Source organism: Hypoxylon fragiforme (assembly GCF_022984875.1).
Source record: "Hypoxylon fragiforme strain CBS 206.31 chromosome Unknown GGS25scaffold_3, whole genome shotgun sequence".
Taxonomy (NCBI): domain Eukaryota; kingdom Fungi; phylum Ascomycota; class Sordariomycetes; order Xylariales; family Hypoxylaceae; genus Hypoxylon; species Hypoxylon fragiforme.
Genome location: NW_026054758.1, coordinates 1983492 through 2005949, shown reverse-complemented (window position 1 = coordinate 2005949; position 22458 = coordinate 1983492). Strand labels below are relative to the sequence as shown.

The window sequence follows — 22458 nt, the reverse complement described above, 5'->3', positions numbered from 1 at the left end:
GTTTCTGGACAGTCAGTGTCGGGGTTGCTGGCTAAAATAAGAGAAAATTTCTACTACGCTATGGTGAGTTGTCAGAAGCCGGCCTTTGAGTGTCGTGAATGGTGTTCAGTATGATTTTGATGTTAGCCACAAAGACGAGAAGTAGCAGCTACCATACCCTTTCAGATATCACGGTATAACAGGTCAAAGATCTAAATATGATGGCACGTTTTCACCTTTGTCGTTGAAGGAAAACTGGGAAATGTGTGTGTGATTGGTGTCAAAAACATGAATAATAGCAAGCAAAAAAGAGCTCACGGCTGATTTGAAGATTGATATTACTCAAAAGTACCTAAGCAGAGAAGGCTCGGAGGGTAGTTGGGCCCGAATCATATATCATAACCTCCACGGCTACCTGGTGCCATACCTAAATATATAGGTGTGGTGCCTATATCATTCATTAATCGGGTTCTGTCAAAGAAAACACAAGGGATTGGTACTAGTATGGGCTGTTAGATATTCGAAGCGTAAATCATAGGTCACTCATTCTAGGTTAGAAGACACATTATATTGCAGATCAATCATTGTATTGTATTGTTTCGCCATGCGTATGCGAAATCAATGACTATCTACTTTTTGTATTGTCGTATAGAATAGCATAACGTTTATCAGTAACGTCTAGCTGCCATTACTCTTGCTCGGGCTCCTTCTCTTCATCATGATCCTTCTCTTTGGCCTGATCATTCTTATCAGCCTGCTCCTTGCTCTTAATCGAACCACGAGCCGTCTTCATCTTCTTTGCCGGAGGCTGGCCAGCGGACTTGTCCGCGGAGCCTGCAAGCTTTCGCTTTCCAGTCTTGGGAGCCGGGGTCTGGGCTGCCTCATTGTCGGCAGCTTCGGACTATTGCAATAATGTGTTAGTGATGTTTAATATTGTAGCAAAGGATGGAAGACAACTTACCTCACCGCTGCCGCGAACCAACTAATAAGTAAAGGAAGAGAGAAAGTTAGTAATCATATATTTTATCACAGAAGTTTTGACATATTCAGACCGGGCATGAATATATTGCATGGATACTTGGAATGACTTACCTGATATTTCTGGCGCATAATATAGAAGGCGTCATGGGACACCTTGGCGTTCTTATGACCGATTGAGGCAGCGACAGCAGCCCAGTCAACAGCAAGTTCGGTAGAAGTCTTCTTGGATTTCTTCAGAACTTCAAAAGCCATACGAGCCTCTCTCTGGGTGACAATAAGGCCATCGCCCAGATCGAACTTCTTGATAGCTCGAGATGGAGGCGACTGGTGGGCAGGCGTGGCATGGCCAGCACCATTACCAGCGGCATTCTTCAAGGATGAACGTCGGTCAGACATCTTTAATAAATATTAGTATTGGACTTGGAGTATATGTCTTTCAAGGCTTGAAAGAAAGCGTGACTCGTTGTAAGTGGGTATGGTTCAGGATGGGATATAGATGAAGAGAAAGGGCAGTGACAAAGGAAGTAGCTGCTGAATATTTACTTACTTTGATGCTTGATTGAATTAGTTCTTGAAGATACGATGCCAGGTTTGTTCTTTTGAGGAAGACAAATTGTCAAGAGTTACTGCTACCAAAGGTGGTAGAGAAACGATAGATGAATTTGCGGTTCAGTTAATTTGTGATGAGTGTAGGTGAAGAAGTGAAGAAACCAGTGACAGGTCAAAGGGTTTATATAGATGAAAAATTCTGCAAGCAGATACCTCAGGATCAACACCCGTAAGGGGATGACTTAGGTTACGATATTTTTTCAGGGCCTGATGAGCCTCTCGTCGTTCTCCCACAGCGGGTCCCCTGTAGGTATTAAATATCTGGCACCTTTCCTAATTTGGGTCAAAATCTGCCAGGGAAGAAGGCAAGTACTATGTACGCGACGTGCTTGTGCGCAATTCTGTCTAAATCAGGTTTAGTATCCCTATTTTAGCAGTTCTATTCGACGACATGGTCGAAAATATAAGTGGAAGGACCTGTGGTGGGATGGACAGTGATATGCCTCAGGTTGGTACCTAGTCTAGTACATACCTGTAGGCAAGGTAGGAGACACCAATGGCTGAAGGTATATCACACTGCTACTCTACAAAAGGAACATTAGGTGTAAACCTATTTTATTTTATTTCACAGAGGAGTCAAGTCATATCGACAAGTTTATTTGGGATAATCCGTAGATTATTGGGCTGTAGCTGCTTGTCCGGGCATCTAACTAGGAGGCTCTACACAAAGATCAAGATAACATGATCAGATAATCATACCACATATAAAGCCCAGGACTTGTACGCCTTTGTACGGAATCGTGTATCATTACTTTCTACCGGACTCGTTGTTGATAAAATAGGCATGTAGGTGCCCACCTCCTACTAGGTATCTAGATCTTGACCCTAGGTACCTACTTAAGTGGATAATCGACCTCCTATGGTACCTTACCCACCTGTTGAGCACCTGTGACTTTGCTGATGCGAACTTTTGTTTTATGAACGCAATAGATGTGTATATATCTATCTAAGAGGAGCCGAGAGTCGTCCAGGATAGCGTGCATATATCCCGGAGCGCTAGGCTTATATAGGTCTAGCGTCCGGGAGCCGTCCGGCAGCCGTCCGGGACTGCGACACTAGGCATTTACCTACGTATGCACATGTAAGCCACTTACATGATATCATACATACATATGTAGTACTACATACCGTTGAAATGACAGCTGTATTGGCTAGAAAAGAAAAATCATATTTGCAAATGTCAGATTCAATAGAATGCAGTAAATGCACTAACCTACCAAACCTAGGGTATCACGTGGATGAAAGATACACGTGATTATCCGGTAAAACCACGTGACTTTGTCCCGACAGTTTCCATATGTACTTTGTAAGATATTTTGAGGTTTCGTTAACCTCCCAAATAGGCGTGCCCTTCACATAGGAGAGGAGATTTTTCTCTTTTTTCAAATAGAACATCACTCACCATGAATGGCTGTATGACACCTCTGAATCCCCTCAACCTAATTGGAAGACTAAAAAAAGCTATACTACGTCGCAACGTACCGCGCAGACCGAGGAAATCCCAAGTACTGTTGCTTGAACCGAAACATTGTATTATTCTTGAGTCAAGCCTTGTTGTTTTTATTGCCCAAATATCCCATATCACCTTTTACTCGGCTGATGGAGCGGCCATTGAGCTCATTGCTATCCTTGTTATCGTTATCGAAAAGCGTCAGTGGGTGGCGTAGCGGGGTTTTAGATGTCGTGGTATGCGGATCTAGGCTTACATCCCCAGAGAAGTTGTTGGGGCTCTTATCTGAGAAAGGTGCGATTGTTAATATTTAAACAACTAGTCAATCAGAGGGAAGTTATATCAATGCAGTCAATGTAGGTAGATATCTAGTTCAACTTGAGTCTTGAGGTGTTGAAAAGTGTTCAGATCATCGCCATGATGTGTACCTAGGTACCTAATCAAACAAAAGCCGTGGCTGTCAGGGCATGGATCACATGATTTAGGTAATACTGCTTCTGCGCGTAGCCCTAGACGTCGCAAGCTTGGTGGCTTCTTGAGAACAAAATCTATTCTAGTTCTAATTATCCTCCTACCTAGTATACCTAACCTAGATGCATACCCATACCTATTACCTAGGTATGTTACCTATCTGTCAGTTGCCGCCAGTACACATGCACTTCAATGCTTCCCAAAGTTCTCATTGACAAGCACATATCTGTACCGTGCTTTTCCCTTATCCATATCGATAATAGCTTGGTTAGCTTCCTTTAATGGCCGTTCTTGGATCCAAGACTTGATATTCTTGTCCGCTGCAAGTTGCAACATCTCCCGTATCTCCCAAGGAGCACCGGTGGCACTACCGCCAACCTTGATGCCACTTGCAATCAATGTGAATGCATTGATTGGAGGCAGATTACCTCCATCAGGAGCTCTATCGATATATGTCAGTTTGAAACTCTAAGTAGTCTGTCTGCTTGAGCAGAGCGTTGGATTGGGGAAGAACTTACCCGACCTGGATGTATGAACCTCGCGTTTTCAAAAGCGAAAGATATCCATTCAATGGCATCTTTTCGCTCGACACAGTGGAGACGATTAAGTCCAAGGTACGAGCGTATTTGGCAGACCAGTCCTTCTCGTCGTCCGTGGCGATATACTGATCAGCGCCAAGCTTCAGCACATCATCCTTCTTGTCATTCTTCCTCGAGATACCAACGACCCTGTCAGCACCCAGGGCCTTTGCGAAAAGGACACCGAAATGACCCAACCCTCCAACACCAACAATTCCCACGGTCTTTCCTGGTCCGCAGCCGTTCTGCCTCAAGGGAGAGAAAACAGTGATGCCACCACACAACATTGGCGCAGCGATTGCTGAATCGAGCCCCTCTGGTATTTGGAACACCCAATTGCCATTGGTTCGGTTATAGTCGGCATAACCACCATAACTCTTCCCTTCGTCGTCGGGGTAGACTGAGCTGTAGGTGTTGATCAACCCATTGGCACAGTACGACTCGTTGCCGCTGGAGCAATCGGCACAGGTGCTTTGATGGCACGATCGAGCCTGTGCGCCTACGCCGACACGGTCGCCAACTTTAACGTGCTTGACGTTCTGTCCTACGCGTACTGCTTTGCCGACAATTTCGTGACCCACGACACAAGCTAGGAGTATGTCAGGACAACGCGCTGAAATATCACCAGAGAATCAGAGAAGGGGACAACATACGATAAGGTGTCGGGAACCAGCCAGACTTTAGTGTGTGGAGGTCGGAGCCACAGATACCGCAATGCGATATTTCGATATCAACGTCGTCTTCACTCCATTTCTTCGGCTCGTATTCACCCCACTCCATTTTGCCGTTAACCGAGTCTGGTGATTTGCCCAACCAGCCCTGAAACTTGAGGTTCGTTTGTGCCGCCATGTTGAAGAATTATATTGGGTTTTCTGTTCGGTTTCTACACTAGTTAAATTATGGGTGGTAGGTTACTGTGGATATGGTCAATGGCAAGAAAGATCAAGTCGTATTAAATGGGTGTCCTCCTGCCGAGCTTTATATCGCACTCTACGGACACCTCGGCTCGCCTACCTACCTACGTAGATCGGATTCTAATTTACCCATGATAGCATAATAGCGTGAGTCAGGGGTCCATTACATTAAGCTATCATTCCAAGCTAATTTGTAATATACCCTATAACGAAACCTCATTTCTCAAAAGAGCGGCATGATATCTTACGTTAGGTCGAAAATTTCTGTCCTTGGCCCACCTTTCCTTATAGTTGATGTTCTCGAGTGGAATTAGTTATGTATGGCATGTATGCAAGTACCGGCAGGTTTCGTTGCCGAAAATTCAATGGTACGTCAACGATTGAGCTAACTTTTTTATCTACTATAGTACTACTAACCTTGAAGATATCACTCCATCAGGCTTAGCACTCTACGTCATGGTTTTTAGTAGATAAAATACTGTTCGTGAACTAATGGTTCTACCTTCTACGAAGTAAAAGAAACGAATCAAAGTTGTGTTACCTAAAGCATAATGCTGTTCTCTCTCGAACAGAAAAATAGGGGTAATCAAGGTAAGAATAGAAGACATTTGGAAGCGCATACCTGTATTACCAAGTTGATGTTACACATGATAAGCACAACTTATAGAACAGAGGTACTTATTCCCATTTCCGTCTTTAGTCCGAGTTTCCTCCAAGACCTGACCTACCTAATTTGTACCCGGCAGATAAGCCCCTCCCCTCCAATGACGGCGTTATATCGTAACTACGTTAGTACTTACTTACTATGCAGTACATCGTACTTTTCTAGCTAAACATATCGTTGTTATTAATATTTCCACATATAAAGAGTGGCCATCTACAACTTCGACGACTCCTGTGATTATAAACAATCAAAACCTCGGCGATAAAAGGTCTATCGCCGCTAACACCACCAGCGGTCGATGACCTCAGATACCATGGATAATCAACTACCCAAGGAGGCAATGCATGAGGTAAATCTCTTAGTCGCTAGCCATATTAGGGCTAGTGCACGAGTATTGTGCCTCTTTACCCATAAAATTTACCAGGTTATGTGAACGATCCGTCTCTTTCGTATTTCACACGCTCATCGACCACTTATTAGTGTATACCTTCATGATGCTGTGACAATATTAATCAATCTCTTTTCGGCGCAGCCGTACTATCTGACAGATCTCAGTTCCCAAGAAAGCCTATCCACTTTGGCGTCAAGCGTAATTGACTACGCGAAAAGGTCACTGCATAGGATATTATAAGTGCATAATACTAGTTCCTACCTATAGATGACAGCTACTACTGCGTCTCAATTACTGATGGCCAAGAACATCTCCAAGATATATTGACAACACTGAAGAGTATTTACGACCCGGACTTAGGATTCAACGCTTAACTTCGAGACAGGACCACGAGCTACAATAGGGGCATTTAATCCCCCGGATTACCAATGACTCAATGAGGCGTAGATGGTAAAATATAGCCAGAAAAGAATGTGAGCAAGGAGCCAACAACAATCATCATGAGTCCTTAACGCCGTGGACTGTCAGTCGACCTAAGGTCACCCGCCCTGGAAGCCTCCACGAAGATGAAGTGCCGAAAGAGTGCAAAGGTTCAAATTCATCTGGCCGCACTGTCCCAAGCGCATTTTCAGGCACGCCTATCACAGTGTCTTTCAATTTTCCCCGCGCGACGTCTAGGCCGAAGTATCAAAGCGTCCTTGCTGTCAATCAGCCTAGGCTAGTATTCGTTACGCGAAGACTTTTCTGCAAGCCCACGGAGTCCAGTGGGAAAAGGGGAGTGGAAGTAGCTACATCCGCTTGAACGAAGCTTCGTCCTCATTCAGCCAGCACTCTATGCGGGAGACAAATAACTTCGAGAAGTACCTAATGCTCGTCTTGATGAAGCGAGAGGAGATCCATAGCTGCGTGTTCGGTGGGATGGGTTGTCTTTCGACAATGAAGAACCCGCGGTTCTGTTGATTGGGTCATGTTCAAGAATCTTTCAATACAGACACAGAGGTAGCAGCAGCAGCTAGCAATTTCCCGATCACCGCAAATATTATCGTCGCTTCCTAACGTAGGTACTCCGTATGTTTCTAGCTGACTTGCGGTCAGCATGTGGGTATTGTAGCAGATAGAAGAATAGTGTACAGAATGCTGTACTTGTAGTATACCTACGTATCTCTAACTTGGTGCAATATCATGTCAAGGTATACATGGGGAAAGCGTCTCCGGAGAACATATGAATCGAGAACCTACTAAAAGGGGAGAGGGAGAATATCTTAGACCACAACTAGATGGTTCACAGAGAACGCATAAAGATCATGTTAACATGTTTCTCTTCAGATAACCATGTACGGAAGATATACCTTGGGGTAGGCCTGCATTTGGTATGACTATAGAGCACAATCCCAACGGCTTCAGGAGCGGAAACTAACCACGTCGTGGAGCTTTCCATGTACAATCCAGGGAGTACACGAAGCATGAGCCGACACATCAGGTCTGCCTGCGTATAATGGCCATAGCTAAAGACGGGAAGGCATGCGGTGTCTGTGCTAAATCCTTTGCAGCGCTCTATAATCTTGACATGGCTGAAAGTTTGAGATCATTAGAAGAGTTGGTTGATGAAGATACTCAGTCCCTAGCTTGCCGTGGTGACCAAGTATGCGCTGGCTTCGTAACCCTTTCATTGTGTTAGCAAAGAACGTTACCTGAGTATGAAATCTTAACTTGGATTGTAGTCAAGCTCATTGCGACCTATTATCGCTACCAGCCCTACTATCGAAGCTAGTATGAAGGACCAGATACTTTCAGCCACTTGAACTTACTGTACTGTATCTCTTCTAATCTTAGAATGCCGCCAAATAGAGGCACATAGAGAACACATGGAAGCCGACGTAGAATTCGGACAGCTTCGTCATAAGAAGACCTGGAAAGGGCCTTGGAAGCTTCGGAGCGGGTAAGAGAAGACATGATGACCAAGTAATAGGAGTAACCCCGGAGATGTCAATATTCATCAAATGCTTCCACAACGAGAAATTCCAGAGAGTATGAGGACCAAGGCGGCATATTGTGGCCCGGAGAGTATGAAAACTTGGCTCCCAGTTACCACAACCACACATGAGTAGTGTAGTCGTCTCCTAGGGAGTGTAACCTAGGTACGTAGGTAGGCAGTCAAGTAGGCAACCAGGCACCGAGGCAACCGTATACCTACTTCTAGTTACTAGGTAACAAAGATACTTGTTAGATACTTACTTGACTACTTAGGTACGTTGCTAAAGATTACACAATGAGCCAGGGCTATTATCAACATATCAACGTACCCTCGGCCTTGTTCTCTAGAATTCCTTTTGCGGCACTCAAAAGTTCCTAGCAAAAAGACGAAGCACCTGTAAGTGATTAAAATGTATTGACTTCAAGTCAGGCAACCTGTTATACGTCTACTAACTCCTGGAGGTGATTATTTGGGTAGCATTACTCCTACTAAGGGGGGTGAAACTGATTCACAGGCTTCTAGTGCTGGCAGCCACCAAGAATACCAGGTCACGTAGGTACTAGGGCAAGTTTATTGTTGATAAGCAGGCTGGCCAAAGGGTACTTTCAAGTGAAAGCTCAAGTACTCGATATCCGAAGCATCCGCGTATGTCGTGTTAACATCCAACGTTCGTATACTACGGTAGTAGTTGACGCTGTGTTACGTAATCCACCGTCACAAGTCATGGGACTTATTCAACAACTCCAGGTGTTATTTCACCAGTGTAATGTCTGCCTGGGAGATACTTGAATCGGGACAGCTTCACCGAAGATCAAAAGCAGCTACGCCTGTATGTAGGTATCGGACCTTGGCATCACATCTATGTACCTAACGGCGAGGTGTGTGATCTACCATACAGTAGCCGAGATCCCACAAAACCACCTAGGTTAGATATCGTGAAAAATACGGTTTATATCGCTATAAACGCAGAACGCCGGCTTTAACTACCAGGAACCCACTTATCTTACCACCACATAGTAAAGTAAAATGGCGTAAAGGTGAATCAGGTTATAAGTCTTCCGAGCCAGTAGGGAGCGTTCCGGAGCCTAGTCTTTAGAAACAAGCCATAATCGGCGAGCGTCTCTTGCGTAAAGGTCCCTGTGAGTTAACGTAGGCTATGGATCTGGTTGATTTTTCTTTTCTTGTCGTTAACAAGATCCTTGCGGCATGAGCAGGCTGACAGTAAGTAGGCTACATGGTGTTCTAGACGGGCAGGCAAAGTAGGTACGTATTGCTATAAACTACTTATCTATCTGGTGTGAGCATATGCGCACGCCGTAGGCATGTTAGTATTACCCAGGGTCAGTATGTACCTTACTTGATAACACACCGAGACCGCACATCCCCCACTAAGGAGTATATGCTTATTATTCTGTATAACCCACGATGGTGGGGTAGCTTGGGGGTATGGGTGTGTGTAGGTAGGCAGGCAGGTAATAGAAATGTGACGGAAAAGCAAATACCAGGTTATACTTCACGACGCTCTTTTCTGTGAAGTTACACGCCACCCATTGTTCCCCGTAACAGCCCACACACATCTCCCTCCTCCACACTAGATCGTTCTAGCCATTGTATGCCTACAGCTATCGTACCGGATAACCTATGCAGTTGTCTATGTGTATTGGGGGCTAGGGCAGCGGAAAAAGCAAGCCACTGACGTGGGAAGTGGGTGTGTAACAGGCCCTAGGGCACGGAGATCCATGTAACGGTATCCGGGTACTCGACCCTTGATCTCTGACCTTCCTGGTTTGACCTACCTACCTGACTAACTAACCTGGTAGATACTCTACTACTTCTAAACCCGAAGTTCGTGCAGAAAGCGGCCCGTCGATAGCCTTTGGGGCTAGGCCAGAGGTGTGCCATGCGGATACTTTGACAGACAATGGCTATTGTATTACGACACCGCCATATGTAACCTTTGATATATGTGTGCTGTGTAAGAAAGTAAGTACCCTTTGGTTACCTACCTAGGTAGACGGCTTTTTGACACCATTAACGCCCAAGCGTGTGCGCACATACCATGTGATCTAACATGAACAGGGCTGAAGTGACAGGTCAGAAACTCTAGAGCAGAGCGATGTGATAAGACCCCTCCTGCTTCAGTTCCGACTAAATACCTCAAGTGAATGGATAGATAGGAGGGGAAGGGGTTATTCTCAGAATTGCACTCAAAGAATGGGAGGCCATGGAATGAAAGGGTCTGGGAGTGTAGCCACCTCTGGTTCGATCATCTCATCGTAAGTACTCCTAACCACTTCAAGCTGGTCAACGGTTTCTCTTATCTCACTTGCCGGATGAGATTCTCATTGAGGAGTCAATCTCACTCAGTCTAGAACATTGAACATGATGAATTCAACGTAGTGTCTCAGGGGGTGGGCTTTGTTCTAGAGTGTTCTCGCAAGGACTTGGAAGCGCATGATGAACTCGGTATTCACTCGTAACAATTCCAAACTAGCATTGATTGATCTGAAAAGTACCCTTAGTACGGAAAATTTCCCACCGCCCATAATTCACCAGCGCCGGGCGTGTAAGTCTCTGTATGAGACAGCAGATTCATGCCGCCGCCAAGTTGATGTTTACATGACTCGAACCTATCCAGTGACAGTGGCCACACACACACAACCCCCCCAAAACCACCCCGGCCTCCTCTCGCTCCTCGAACGCCAGCTTTTTTTTTTCTTTCAATCGTTGACCAAAATTACATGAATCTAGATCGTAACACGCACCGCCAGCCCAGAATATGTTGCCTAAACCGAGATTCCCCTCCCCTACCGCCTATCCCCCCATCCCATAACACGAGCCCAGAGTCCAAAGCCTAGAAAATAACCACAAGGACGTGATATTGAAGAAAGTAACTCGCCCGACCCACATGCTTTTGCGTGCGATCAGGAGTACTGGTCCCAATCCTCACGCTTCACATTCACGTAATCAGCATCAGATTCGATGCTGTGGTGCGACATCCCGAGTGGCAGTTGCGCATGGTGGTGCATGTGAGGATGGTCGTAAGAGCCGTAGTCATCGTAGGTGTAAGCCGCGGCGGCAAAAGTGGTATATGGTGGGGCGTGAGCCCACGCCGCTTCGGTATCGGGGCATGGCGAGCTTCGGAAGTCGAAAGAGTTGGAGGGATTGAGTAACTCGCCTGTGGTGGGACTGGGGGTCAGACCGGGGGAAGGAGAAAACATGTCCATGTCGCTGCTGGGCGTGAGCAGCCGGGGCTGGATCACAGTAGGAGTGTTTGCCATAGTTGGTGCAACAGGTATTTGACCCGGGCCCGGCGTGAGACGTGGGGAAAGCCGGCTCTCAAAGCTGTATGGTGAGCTTTCTTGCTTGACAATCGAGGGAGGAGGGGGCGAGACGGACGACCCTTGCGGCATGGGAGATTCGGAGGTTGGCTCCGACTTAATACCTTCGGTCTTCTTCCCTCTCAATCCCTTCTTCGCCTTTGTAACCCGAGACTTGGGCGTTCCCGTCCGGTTACGCCGGGTGGGCTCGAGGCCCAACATGGCGCTCCTGAAGCGCGAATATCTCATTCGAGCGGCGTGGCCGTTGGTGATCTCCTGGTTCAAGACCGGGTCATGAGCGACCTTGTTCCAGTCGATCTGGATTATGAGTTAGAAAGGTATATATCATGCTTAAATGGCCACAATCCAACTCACATCCTTGAGATTCTTCTGGCTCAAGATAGCAAACAGGAATCTAGTCATAGGGTTGTCGTGGTTGTTGGTCGACATGATGATAGTGTTCAACTGAGGTGGTAGTCAGGTAGACTTGAGTAGCAAGGAAGATTCAGAAGGGGCGAGCGGCCTCAATAAGAAGTGCACAGCTAAGTGTGAGGTGATTGGTTGAAGAGGTTGATTCCAGGGAGAGTCTGAACCATGAGGAGTTGAAATGTAATGAGTGAGTCACGAACGGAGTAGTTGTGAAAGTCGGTGAGGGCAGGTGGGCGGAATATAAGGCAAAGGCTTCTAAGATAAAGCTCCTAGCAAGCTTGGTAGAGGGTATAGAGTATCACATCAGGCCGTCGATCGAATATGGTGATGTGAGGTATGACGAAGGGTGGGGACAAGTAGAGAGAGAGAGATCGTTTGACATCGATACAATGGAGCCAAAGAGATTTAAATTTCATTATAAAAGACCTAAGTCTAGCACGAAAGAGGGAGATAAATGTATCTAGCTCCCCTTCGCTAGCTAGATTGTCGATGAAAAGGGTAAAGATAGGTCCGTGACAAGGCTGCTTTAAGTGCTTGCATGAAAAGCACGCTTGCTCACATTATCAAGTAGTTCCAACTGCAAGGAATCTGTACGGGGAAACAGTATGAAAGACACGGTTGCCTAGCAACTCCCATTGTAACGAGGCGAACATCGTTAACATCTTTCTTGGCTAGTACTAAGTAGAGTAGGATATGAGTCCAGGGGGGTGGAAGAGGCGAGAAAAGGGATAGCGGGGATCGTGTTGGCGCAAAGTGGGATGGTACGCGGCACTACCGCGTAAAGTGGTTTCTTGATCCCTGTTGAAGTTATATCCCTTTTTGCCAGGGTCTGGATCATCTTCCAGGGGGTATGGTATGCATGTAGGTACATACATGTCCGAAGCCTTCGAGGTACATGACCAAATTCATGGAAAAGGATGCGATATAACGAAAGTCCTAGAAAGCCATGTCGAGGCACTAGATATGCATACCATCATCACATTCCGTACGTGTACCTCTTTTCACGATGCGATATTCAAAACTCAACAAAAAAAAAAAAAAGTATTATGGTCCTGGCCTACATGTACTGAAGAAATGCACACGCTACATATAGGTATGTACATGTAGGTATTGTATGTATCGTGTAGTACACCAAGTGGTGACACTGGTGAGCCGAGAAGGGTTGTAACGCCAAGTTACATATGTAGCTTCAGGAACCGATCCCCGATTGTCCGGCTCACATAGGAAAAGTCAGGAAAACTACCGAGTGGTGGGTTAGTACAGTAGGTAAGGGCGAGAAGCCTACCTAGGGTAGGTATAAATGCGGAATAGTGTATACCTGGATAGTGGTTAGTTATAGTAGTAATAAAACACATCCACGATGTGTGAGTCATCCAAAAATTAAGGAGTCGCAAAAAATTTGACTGAAGTGTTGTTCGCTCAATGGAATATTGAATATTGAAGTATTACATAGTACATAGTAGTACTGCTGCATGCCTACACTAGCGTACTATGTAGTAATTAGCCAAATCAATGGTTGCATGTAATTAGCAAAACTGCCGAAGTACTTCCGTTTCTCACATATTTTGTATATAAAATGTATGTATCTTCTCATATGATCATACTCCTAATAGACACATAAATCAGTTTTGACTGCTGGATTATGTAATTGTAGTGAGCTGAAATGGTGTATTTAGGGCTGGAGAACTCAGTAGGTAGCTATGTAGGTGCTTATATTAGGTATGTAGTAGTTAGCTAAGCACTTAGGTGGTAGCTAGTTGGGCATTCATCGATGCTGGCAACGATAATGGCGATTGGTTTAAGTAGGTAATCAGTTAGTTTTTGGGTTAATTCCGTGAACCTAGTGGTCCCAGCCCAGCAGTGGATGTTGACGAAGCATTTCGAAAATGCCTGGAATGAGTGTAAACACTCCTTATCGGCTCCAAATCTGTTAAATCTAGATTGCCCATTACTATGTAACACCCAATGATTTCTTGAGGAAACAGAGCTGCATATTCGGCAATCTAGCGGGGCCTATGCCTAATGCAGGAACGACATATTCCATTTGCGGGCCGTTACTAACGCCGAGGCGAGACAACAGCATGTATCGAAGTCATGGCGGGGGAGGGGGAGAGGATAATGGCTTCAATGTCTTACAGAAAATAAGATTGTTGCATATGTATTTCAAACTTGATGGATCCTCCGAGTTTGTTTGCGCCCAACTGGCCTGACCTTGGCCAGCATCATCTCTTTACTCAAGCAAAACCCGGTCCAGAACATCCGGTCAAGTATTTGGTATCTGATTCATGTAACCTAGTTAGTTAGCATTCACACCACACACACGTAGGTATATTGTATCCTCCCTATGTACACTTTGTGATCGCCTTTGCTTTAATGTTTTTCTTTTTCCCATTCTTCAGTCTTGACCGAAGAAGAATTACGACATTTATTTGGAGTAAGTACATATATGTAGATAGTTAATAGCCAAGTGTATGGGACGAAGTTTCATTGTTTCATTAATGCATGCGACATTAATAGAACAATAAAATAGTGAAGAAAAAAAGCAAAATAGAAAGGGGGTCATGAGGGGTCACTACGCGTTACCCAAAAAGTTGGGACACTGTGCATAAGGATTTCTTAAAATCCCTTCACGTATTGTTCGCCTACTCACGTGATGTTTCAGGCAAAAAGACACTTTTCCATGTTTAAAGTTAAGTGCATGCCTCCACTACTACGTCGTACGGGAAGAATTTTCTAGTTTATGTCCGATGTTATAAGAAATGAAAAAGCAAACATTGTGAATTATCATACTACTAGTGTTCGGAAGGCCGGTTACATTCCGGCTTACCTTAGTTTACATGTATTTATAAGTAAGCGCAGGTATTAATGTGTAAGATATGTTATAAGTTAACGTGATTAACATTAAACCTGGATAATTATAACGTCATTACATGTTTACCCCCGACGCGTGCATAGTGTGGCGTAGCAGCTTGAAGAAGATTGAAAACTTGGAGGCGAGATACATAGGTTCATACACACCAAGTTAGGCAGGTATGTATGTATTGTAGGTCGCCGTAGGTGTAAGATGCGCGACAATAGCGTACATGTAAATGCAAAAATGCGTGTTCACGTGATTTGGCAATTTGGCAAACACTCCAGCGGCCAGGTAGTTAGTTAGGCTAAGTTAGCACACTGCGATGTATGCAGCTACAGGCTACAGCTGATTCAGTGCTAATACTAGGTACCTAGGGTAGGTAATTAGTGCCATATAAGGTAACACTAAAAGACTGCCAAGAAGACTCGGGTCCACTTCTTCCCTCGGACCGCGTAATTTAGTTTAGCTCCAATTCAAAGCTCTTTTACCCATTCTTCTCAACCTCTCAAAAGCTTCCATCTCTATCAATTTTCTTGATTCGCACGTGAAGGGGCGCTTTATTGCTAGCACTACTAGTATCAAGTTCCTACAGCTCTATCATATCATCCTCCCTTAAGCTTCAGCCATCAAGGCTCCAAGCTATCAATAAAATCCTCAAAATGAACAAAAACTGGAATGACAGAGCCGATAAAGACCTCTTTTTCACCATCCTCTCCGTCAAAAATATCGGTGTAATAAGTGGCGCAGAATGGACCACCATTGGTAACCACATGCGTACCTTGGGATATGGCTTCACTAACGAAGGATGCCGGTACGTAACGCTTATTTCTTCAATCTTCTATTCAACTATGTACCTATCTGCAGCATAGATAGTTCAATCTGCAGCATGGTCCGCAGCATAGTCTGTCTCTTAAAAAAAATAAAAAAATAAAGAATAAAAAATAAAAAACCCCCATGGCAATCTCCAAGCCAAGTTGGCCAAAAATAAGTCAAGTCCTGCATTGATTTGCGGCTACGTAGCTACATCTTCCTGCATTTACTAGTATACTAGTATATGTATGTAATATGTATTCCGTACCCGTCCCGGAGAGCCCGGGGATACATACCTACATCACCACCTACCTGCATCCTGTATCATAGGTCATAGGTCATAGGTCATAATCAGAGGTTAGATCGTGCCTCAATCTCTGCAATGTTGCCCTATCGACATTCCCTGGGCCATCGCTGCCTCGTACAAGGCAATTGAGATCAAAGATGTATTGTCGCCAGGATAATATTAGATGCATATTCATATTCATATTCACTTGGGGATACTCCCATCTCACGTAGAATAAAAGAACTAATTACCTCGTATTAGTCAACATTTCCAAGGTCTTCGCAGAGCGCAACACAAGTCTGAAAATGGGGATGGTCAGCGCAAAGCTGATCCTACTCAAAATCCCATCACACGGCGCCCCGGACCTGGTCGTGGAAGGCCGAGGAAGCAGCCACTAGTTCCGATGAATAGTCTTGACCAGGAGGATTCGGGCACGTCAAGTCATCCACAAGAGGTACAGTCAGGTACTGCAGGTACAAGTGTCGACTTGACTGAAGACATGCCTGGGGATGAGGATGATGCTCTGGAGATACAAGACGATTCGGGTCTAGAAGAACAGCCTTCAAAACGTCAACGGCTAGAGGAGGTTGAACAGCAACAGAATGACGATGAAGCTGTCTTGGCCCTAGCTGCGCATGGATTATCTGGCCCTGATGACCATTATGATCCACCAGAGTAGGTCTACCCCAAGTCACTATTATTATTATTGGGTTAATACTAACTGACCCCTCAGTTATTATGCAGAGGCATAGCAAGGCGTTTTTTTTTGTTCGATTCAAGGAAGGGCGTTCTCAGCATTGAAAAAACTCTAGATGGGGCAATGAGCATTCCATGATATTGAAAGGTTTCATCCTGTCGTAGGTTCTCATATTCTACCTAGTAGCTATAAAGGGCAGCACCAGTCTTCCAGGCTCTTGTTACCATGCTTTGTGCGGCTGTCACTAAGCCATATTATTCTCTAAAGATGCTAGAGGAACAACACACGTGTGCGCTTTCACTGGGAATGGGAAGGATACGACCTACACCTCGGGGAAGGGTCTGTATAGTAGCATGGCATCGCGTCGGTCGGCAGTCTGGAGTTATGAATGGGCTAAACATTATATAACATAGTTGGTAGCGACTAATTCTATTATATATCCACAACCCTCAGATTCCTTGGCTGTTACTACTGGGAGCATCTTGTCGTATATACTTAATAACACTTCAACGCTTTACTTCTACCCGAGCCGACAGAGGTAGAGCGGTCAACGTTCTTATGTAGTGTGCTAGCAGCTGTAGATATGCGTAGAACAGTGAGTGTGTCGCCGCTTGGATGCCTGAGGCAGCTGTTACCTACCTAGGGTAGTTCTAAAGCGTGCCCTAACGCACCCACGGCGAGGATATGGAGGAAATTTCTTCTCTAGAAAAACAAGAGCAGGTCTCTTCGCGACCCTGAATTATCAGGTTGCGTTTACTTTTTTTTCGAGTATAAATACCGACGCACCTGTCCCGTCCACTTCGAACTCATCTTCCTTTATTTATTTTTTTTATTTTTCAATCCAACCCATCATACCACAATATCCTCTTCTAGTCGGCGATTGTTAGCACACAGCATTTCATTCTTGCTGTCACTGCTTAACATGACCAGCAGGTATCTTCCTCACACTCATGGAGGATACCTGTTGGTCGTCGCCGGCAGTCATTGACATACATTTAATGCTTTGTTTACGAAAGGTAACGTATCCTCCGCTCATCATTGACAAATATTACGTTGCTAATAAAGCTCATCCAGCCTTCACCACGTTGCTGATAAAGTGCCACGCCGGTTCTCAATTCAGTCAACATCTACTATTTTTTTCAGTTCATATTTTATCTTCTCTACTTCATCCTCATCCAACCTACTCTTCCCAAGGGACCCTACCATCGATCACATTTACCAGAAAGGACACTGGCGAGACACGCCTTAACATGTTCTGCCTCCGCCGTCTGACCAGTTCGATGGTCGGAGCCAAAAACTACGGGTAAGTAACTTGTGTCTAATAACTGAGGTTGGCACTTCCAGCCACCGTGATGATATACCTAGTGTATTCAGTATACTAATCTTTACCACATATTAGCTAGTTCTAGGTGTCTTATTCGTACCCTTACAGCGTGGTACCTAGCACCAGGCGAAGGCCTCAACTCTGAGCAAAACACAACACTGGCCTAAGGCGACACTTCACGCCTTAGGTCCCAACACCCAAGGTACAAAACTTCCTCTCATTATCATTTTTTCAAACGCACTTATTTATTTTTCAATCTCGTTTATGTATTTTTCAACGCTAACAATACACTCTCAGCAACATCCTTGAGGCATCTGAGATGGAGGACGTTGCGGAAGGCGACACACCAGACACAAGACTATCGCACATGACGTTCCTGTCGAGCCAACCTTTCCAAGTTCCCATCCGGATAGTCAATTTCAGCTAGAGAGTAATGATCTCTTGGAGGTACCATTCACCGTATTCTTCTTTTGGAGGACCTCTCTAAGCTGAGGGCCATGGTATGTATTATTTTTCATTTTTCGCTTCTTATTTCCCGATTCCTTCCTATCCATACTTTTTTCCTTTTTTCCTTCTTCAGTACCATGATTGATTCCCTAATCCTCTCCCGGCGAATTGGCCAGTAAACTGATACGCGACGCGTGTTGTTTACATTGTTTACAAATTTATATATTTTTTTTACCTCAGGCAACACCGCACTTCCTCTCTACACCCACCCAACGCACAATTATTCCCAAATCCTTCTAACTTTCAATTTATTTGTTCACGTCCATCATTCCTCATCATTATACCTAACATATTCTCACTTCCTTTTACGGCGAAGACTAACATTTCTTAATAAGCAAAGGCCGGCAGCTCATTCACACAGACATGACTGTTCCACAGAAATGACGGTCTCACAGACATGTCGGTCACCAACTTACCAGACATGTCTGTGTCTGCCTTCGACCAAATTCTCCATCACGTCTACGCCTCTAGGCTTCCATCACCATCGATGCCTGGAAAGCGTCTTCGTGTCGGATGCTTACCATCTACGATTATGAAACGGTAGCTCTATGTGGGGAGGTATACACGAGCCTCTCAGCCTACAACTCGCCATTCTCCCCTACAACAAGATGGGGCAACGCTAACGCCAACAACGACATGGTCCGCAGCACATACATAAAGGACAGTTCGATACCAAAAAGAGGCTTGAGACCATTTCCTGAAGTACATACATTCAGTATCTAAGGACGTCTCAACTTAGCCACGTGACAAGACTCTTTGTCTGCTTTAGGGTCCTACCCTATTGCGGGTTCTGGTATTGATACTTACCAACGCGGCGATGCAAAACGCTCGCTCAGCCCAAGATGCCGCTTCGCGAGGTTCGAGACGGAAGAGGCCTTTGTCGAACCTCGTGAGCTGAAGACCGAATGCGACATGTTGTGGGCCCAAAACGGTAGATGATATCAAGTTGAAGGGCAACTATCACAAAATAGCTACAACGGTAGAAAATACGGGATTTCTATTGAAACCACCTCAAGGATCTGCAAAGACCACCAGAAAAAAGAAAGACAAAAGAAAAACGGAAAAAAAAAAAAAAAAAAAAAAAAGAGAAGAAAAGAAAAACGAAAAAAGAAAAGGAAAGAAAAGAGAAGTAAACCAGCCAACCACCACCACACCCTCCACGCGGCGCCGGTCACGGCGCCAATGGGCCTGGCATGGCCCTACTCCCTTGCCCTTCCTCCATCGCCTCGCCTGTCGGTCGGGGGATAGCCCCCATTGACCCCCATGGGTGGTGCCCCGGCCGACCACATCCATATCATTGGTGGCGGTGGCGGCGGCGGTGGGAAGGTCAAGGGAAGAGGAAAGGATGGCCGGGTGGAAGATCAAATCTTCAACCCCCGCAGATCGCCAAAGCCATGCCTGCCCCTCACTCGGGGTGGTGCCGTGCTGTCTTTGGTCACACACACCCCTTTCTCATCCTTCACCACACGACATTCTTCTTTGGCGCCCCAGTCGATAATGATGATGGCCGGGTGGGGGCCCCGGCCGTCCCGCATGACGAAACGCCTCCGAAGATTGATGTGGTGGTTCTCACACACAGTCACACTCCTTCGAAAGACTTCTATTACATGGATGGAGAGCAAAACTCGGCCATTGCATTCCTTCACCCATCGCACTTTTCAATATTATCTTCCTTCCCATCAAGGCAATCCAGTCCTAGCAAAAGATCTTTGAGTCAGATTCTTTCGAGATCATGCAACCCTGGAACACCGAACTGCACCGGCGTTGCTGGGAGGACACAATGTCGACGATAACTGTTCGAGTGACTCAAGACAACGAACAAAGCCAAAGCCACGCCGCTGTCGAGGTTTGCCACAACAATGCGAGGGCGTCGCATCTCATCGTACGGTACGCTTGACCTGGCGTGTGCCTGGGTTGTTCCATTGCCATTGCCATTCAATTCCTTTCACAACGGATGTGCACATCATTTCACGGCACAGTTCAGAAAGCAAGCAGAATATCCCGCTTAACGTCAAGGAAGCCAGGCCACATTCATCACTGTGGCCGTGCCGCTTTTACAAACACCTCAAAACCCACCACATAACAGCCGTTGATGGTGATGATGCAGACATCGCGGGCCAATGTAAGTGGCCTGGATGCACCGAGCCCGGCGTGCTTGGCATGCTTAGGCCCCTCCGCAAGCACAATCAAGATGCGAGAGAGGCCTAAGCATGCCAAGGAACCCTCAGACGGCAGACGCTGTGGCCGGGCTCGGCATCAAGCAGTCTGGCCAGGCACAAACGAACCGCCCACGGTTCGAAGTGCCTTTGGCCAGGCTGCTCGAGAGCGCCTTTCATGGTCGCAGCCCGGCCATTCCACCACCTCCTCCACGAGCACCAGAATGGTGGCTTTGGAGGCGAGGAGAATGCTTCGGTGTGCAAGTGGCCGGGCTGTGCCGAGCCCAACGTCCGCAAGCGCGGAATGCTTCAGCACTTGCTGAAGCATAACCACGACCCTTGGGTGGCTCGTCGACGAGAGGCTTCCTAAGCACAACAAACGTATCACCCGACACTTGCTAAGTGGCCTCCTTCAACACAAGCTCGACGCGACACTTCTTAAACAAGATCTTCGAACCGCCGTCGACCGTTCGGCGCGCGATATGGGCTCACAACAATTACTGCCCGGTCCTGGTCTAGGTCAACATCTAGGTACTTTCACGGACTATTTCGGATTCCGGTTCGTTGATTACAAGGGTGGGGTGATCACTACGTTTGAGACGCTGGAGAGACTGCCGATGGGGATGCGGGTGATGGGTGATGAAAGGAAGGATGTGAAGATGACGCTGATTGTGAGTCATAGCCCGGAGGGTCTGGAGAGATTCGATGCAGAGATCGGTCTCCGTCGCTTCTGAGTTACCAGTTGAGAGAAGAGAGGATTGTTGATTGAGCGACTGATTATAAGAGACACGTCTATCTCTCACCATCAAGGCTGCTGCCTCTCTTCAACTCTATGGAGAGGCCCACTTTGCATTGACTGTGCCTTTGGTCCAGACCGGTAGAAGCGAGAGTTCTATTGCTGGCGGCTTGTCGGCCACCAGCGAATCCGACGATGGCCTTTACAGTACCCGTGCCCCTCACAACAAGGTCCACGCGGCTCTTGCACGACAAGAGCTAAGCTAAACCTAACGGTTTCGATCATACACGTCTATCAAAGAGACATCTACGGTATTCGAGCCGCTTCGGATCATTCGGATCCATTAGCCACAGCTACCGCCGAGGCTCCCCGGGCCAGGACGAACACTACTATGCTGTCCACTTCCGAAAGGACCGTGGAAGCCTCGACGGTAGCTATGACTAATGGATCCGACGAGCTGTTCGAATGTGCTAAATACAACACCCTACGTCACCCACACGCGGAGGAGCGCAACAACTCCTCTGATTCCATACATTGTGCAATTTCTTCAACAAGGGGGATTCCGAGGGGTGGAAGAACCTAGATGTCGATATGACGGATTGCACACACGACGATGCTTTCCGATACATTTCCGGGGGCTGTCCTACGAATGCAAGCATAACTACTACTGGGAAGGCCCATCTACTAGAAATACAACGTGGGCGGGGACCAACTTTCCGCCCATCCGGCCTGGAAGAAATCGGAGCCCATGTGGTTTGTATCACCAATGAGAATAGCCAACAATTGGTGGCTGGTTTCCTTTTCTTAACCTTCATTGGCAAGATGTGCCAAAGGTTTAGTACGCTGACCTTTTTCCACGTCTCTGCGCAAAGTCTTTCGGTATGAACCTGGCTCGCCCTCGCGGTTCTATCGTCAAGAGAGCATTCACTCTCTCCCGACGTTCGGGCCGATAAAATATACAACGAAACGCAATTAGTTAGTTTCCACTGCTGTCACAGGCTGTCTTCGGAGCCTTCGTCGTCTTCATTGCGGTGTTCTATCACTGCTTTACGACAGAAACCCAAGAAGGGGGCAAAGATGACCTTCCCCAGCCATATGTGCTACATGGCGTTCGTTCCCCAGCCCACGCATCATGGAAGGTATTCTAGCAGACAGAAGCCTACGAAGGAATGCGAAGGGTGTTATGGCGGCACGGGCGCGTGACCTGAGAAACATAAACCGAATGAAAGCCACAATCCTCCATCGAAACTCTTGCAATCGAGACTAAATCTCACGGCGTGCGTTTGCTGTGCAGAGATTGAGAACATCCCCATTGTCCGAAGCACAG

General features: G+C 46.3%; 4 protein-coding genes across 4 annotated transcripts; 1 reads left to right on the top strand and 3 right to left on the bottom strand.

Moving 5' to 3' along the window:
• Nucleotides 1-667: 667 nt before the first annotated feature.
• GGS25DRAFT_519488 (uncharacterized protein) lies at nt 668-1356 on the bottom strand (the record flags this gene model as incomplete). Its single annotated transcript, XM_049263712.1, has 3 exons — nt 668-880; nt 941-961; nt 1072-1356. The coding sequence occupies 3 exons, from the start codon at nt 1354-1356 to the stop codon at nt 668-670; spliced, it is 519 nt and encodes a 172-aa protein (XP_049118957.1).
• Nucleotides 1357-3457: 2101 nt separating this feature from the next.
• GGS25DRAFT_185443 (NADP-dependent alcohol dehydrogenase C) lies at nt 3458-5221 on the bottom strand. Its single transcript, XM_049256667.1, has 4 exons — nt 5091-5221; nt 4722-4996; nt 4009-4657; nt 3458-3932 (listed from the first exon to the last, which is right to left on the bottom strand). The coding sequence occupies exons 2-4, from the start codon at nt 4915-4917 to the stop codon at nt 3680-3682; spliced, it is 1098 nt and encodes a 365-aa protein (XP_049118956.1). The 5' UTR covers nt 4918-4996; nt 5091-5221; the 3' UTR covers nt 3458-3679.
• A 5625-nt stretch (nt 5222-10846) lies between these two features.
• GGS25DRAFT_185374 (uncharacterized protein) lies at nt 10847-12199 on the bottom strand. Its single transcript, XM_049256666.1, has 2 exons — nt 11708-12199; nt 10847-11650 (listed from the first exon to the last, which is right to left on the bottom strand). The coding sequence occupies exons 1-2, from the start codon at nt 11780-11782 to the stop codon at nt 10937-10939; spliced, it is 789 nt and encodes a 262-aa protein (XP_049118955.1). The 5' UTR covers nt 11783-12199; the 3' UTR covers nt 10847-10936.
• A 2904-nt stretch (nt 12200-15103) lies between these two features.
• Nucleotides 15104-16854, top strand: GGS25DRAFT_481737 (uncharacterized protein). The gene is made up of 3 exons (XM_049260214.1): nt 15104-15426; nt 15973-16386; nt 16445-16854. The coding sequence occupies exons 1-3, from the start codon at nt 15275-15277 to the stop codon at nt 16461-16463; spliced, it is 585 nt and encodes a 194-aa protein (XP_049118954.1). The 5' UTR covers nt 15104-15274; the 3' UTR covers nt 16464-16854.
• Nucleotides 16855-22458: the final 5604 nt, after the last annotated feature.